General features: G+C 42.5%; 1 protein-coding gene across 1 annotated transcript in view; it reads right to left on the bottom strand.

The window, feature by feature from the left end:
* Positions 1-2,835, bottom strand: part of RALGAPA1 (Ral GTPase activating protein catalytic alpha subunit 1) — a gene marked incomplete at its 5' end in the record, with an annotated part of 288,956 nt that overhangs the window by 252,328 nt on the left and 33,793 nt on the right. The window contains 2 exons of the mRNA XM_015561310.1: positions 1,523-1,572; positions 2,123-2,233. Coding sequence (XP_015416796.1) covers positions 1,523-1,572; positions 2,123-2,233 — 161 coding nt within the window. The remainder of the gene's footprint in view (positions 1-1,522; positions 1,573-2,122; positions 2,234-2,835) is intronic.

Raw genomic sequence — 2,835 nt, 5'->3', positions numbered from 1 at the left:
GGGGCGCCGCCACTGTCACACTCAGGGCAGGGCGATCAGGGGGTGGGACGCCGCACCCTGTCACACACAGAGCCACAGGGCGATCAGGGGGTTGGGGTGCTCCCCCTCATCAGGCACAGAGCAGGGCTGATCAGGGGATTGGGGTGCCTTCTCGTGTCACGAACAAAGCAGGGCAGATAGGGAGGTTGTGGCCCCACCCCGTTACACACAGAACCGCAGGGCAATCAGGGGGTTTGGTCGCTACCCCGTCACGCTGGTCCCAATGCTGGGAGGCCTCGCTGCACCACTGATTCCGGTGCTGGGAGGCATATTGCCCTTTTACTATATAGGATAGAGGCCTGGTGCATAGTGGGGGCCGGCTGGTTTTCCCTGAAGTGTGTCCTGAATCAGGGTGGGGGTCCCCACTGGGGTGCCTAGCCAGCCTGGATGAGGGGATAATGCCTGTTTGCAGCTGGTCACACACCCTTCAGGGTGGGGGTCCCCACTGGGGTGCCTGGCCAGTCTGGGTGAGGGGCTGGGGGCCGTTTTCAGGCTGGCGGGGGCCTCATTTTTTTAAAGCACGCAAGCCTCATGTTCGCTTCAAGCTGCCTGGCTGCCGGCCGCCATCTTGGTTGGCAGTTAATTTGCATATCACCCTGATTAGTCAATGGCAAGGGTACGGAGGTACGGCTAATTACCATGTTTCTCTATTATTAGATAGGATATATATACTATAGGCCCAGTGCACAGATTCGTGCACTTGGGGGGCCCCTCAGCCTGGCCTGCACCCTCTCACAATCCGGGACCCCTCAGGGGATGTCAGACTGCCAGTTTTGGCCCAATCCCTGGGGAGTGGGCCTAAGCCAGCAGTTGGACATCCTTAGCACTGCCATGGAGGCGAGAGAAGCTCCTGCCACTGTCGCTGCGCTCGCCCGCTGTGAACCTGGCTTCTGGCTGAGTGGTGCTCCCCCTGTAGGAGTGCACTAACCACCAGGGGGCAGCTCCTGCATTGAGCGTCTGCCCCCTGGTGGTCAGTGCGCATCATAGCAACTGGTTGTTCCGCTGTTTATTTGATTTGTATATTACCCTTTTATAATGTAGGATACCAATTTCCTGGTGTCAAATTTGTGAAAACATAATTGTATCTATACCTAAAAATAATATATGTACCTCAAAAAATAAAGAATTAAAGCAGGTATTTTTTTTTTAGTTTAAAAAATGTAATTCAATTTTTGAAAAGCACAGCAGATTCAGTATTTTATTTATTTAATATATTTGTATTGCTTTCAGTGAGGAAGGGAGAGGGAGAGAGAAACAACGATGAGAGAATCACTGATTGGCTGCCTTGCGCACACCCCACAATGGGGATGGAGCCCGCAACCCAGGAATCGAACTATGACCTCCTGATTTACAGGCTGACACTCAACCACTGAGTAATACCAGCCAGGCCACGGTGTTTTATCATATAGTTTATAGTTCAATATATTCCTTTGTATGATCCAAGTACTACTTTTGTAAAGAAGAAAGGTTAACAGGTTCTTACCTCAAAAATAAAAAGTATAGCATCCAATTCCTCCCTTTGAGACTTGTGACCTAAAATATTTTTACAGAAAAATATTTTAAACATCATCATTTTATCCTCACTGTTAACAACCACTTAAATACTCTAACATGTCTCGCACTAAAATTTTTTCTGTGATTTTTAAAAATCAAATGGTTAAAAGTATACTCTGTTCAATGTGAACACAGTATCACAGCATCTCTGTCTACTCTTTTTCAACAACTAAATTTAGACTACACATATTTATGTCTAAAAGCAAGTCATAATATATTGTGGAAAACTTTAAATGAACTCTGAAACTAAAAATATAAAAATGACTGCTCAAACCTGATACAAGCCTCTAGGGCAGACCAAAGAATGTGAGGAAACAAGCAAATCATTTCAGAAAAAAAGCAAATCTGCTAAGCCTTTTCAAAATAATAATAGTACTATGAACCCATAGTTGTGCAAGGTGTATTAAAAGCTGTCTGCAAAAAAAAAAAAAAAAAAAAAGCCAATGTCCAAGAGTCTATTTTAAAGTGAAAATATATGACAATTATTGGAAATATCAACATAAACCAGAACCAATTATTAACATCTTACCTTTCTGTTTAAGACTAGCTTCAATAGTCACGAAATTCTCAAAGAACACATAATATATATGTGAAAAATGTTGGTCAAAAAACTGCTTGAGATCGATAGACTCTGCATTCTCTGAAAAATAAATGAAAACAATTTTAGTGATTACTACTTACAAATATATGTTAAATTATGTTCAGTAAATATGACAGTGACAAGTTTCCTTTAAAGATTTTAGCTTTAATTTTATAAAGTGATTTAATCATAATCTTCATTTTGCAAAAGAAAACAATGTCTCAGAAAGACTTATTCAAAACCATTATCCAAACCAAAAAAAGAAGCCAAGTTCCATTTTTAATTCACAAGTATGCCGCTAACTTCTCCCTTAAGACAGTTTAAAATCAGTATTTCCACGAGTAATAATCTACTGTGCCTAAAATACATGTTTTCTAAATAGGTATCTAACAACATGTTTTATAAATAAGTATTTTAAGTATTATAAAGCTTAAATACAGATAATAGGGCTCTAAAAGAACTGTCAGTGTAGTCCAGGACACACAAAAGCAAACATACAAGAGTGGGCTTACAGTTGTGAGTATGTGAAACAGAGTTTATTCTTGTATTAACTAGTGGCCCAGTGCACGAAATTCGTGCATGGGGGTTGGGGAGGGGGTTCCCTCAGCCCTGCTTGCACCCTCTCCAATCGGGGACACCAGAGGAATCGGGTCTAAACTGGT

Source organism: Myotis davidii, unplaced genomic scaffold, assembly GCF_000327345.1.
Source record: "Myotis davidii unplaced genomic scaffold, ASM32734v1 scaffold176, whole genome shotgun sequence".
Lineage (NCBI taxonomy): Eukaryota > Metazoa > Chordata > Mammalia > Chiroptera > Vespertilionidae > Myotis > Myotis davidii.
Note: the sequence above shows the minus strand (reverse complement) of the source record. Positions and strands in the feature narration are given on the sequence as shown.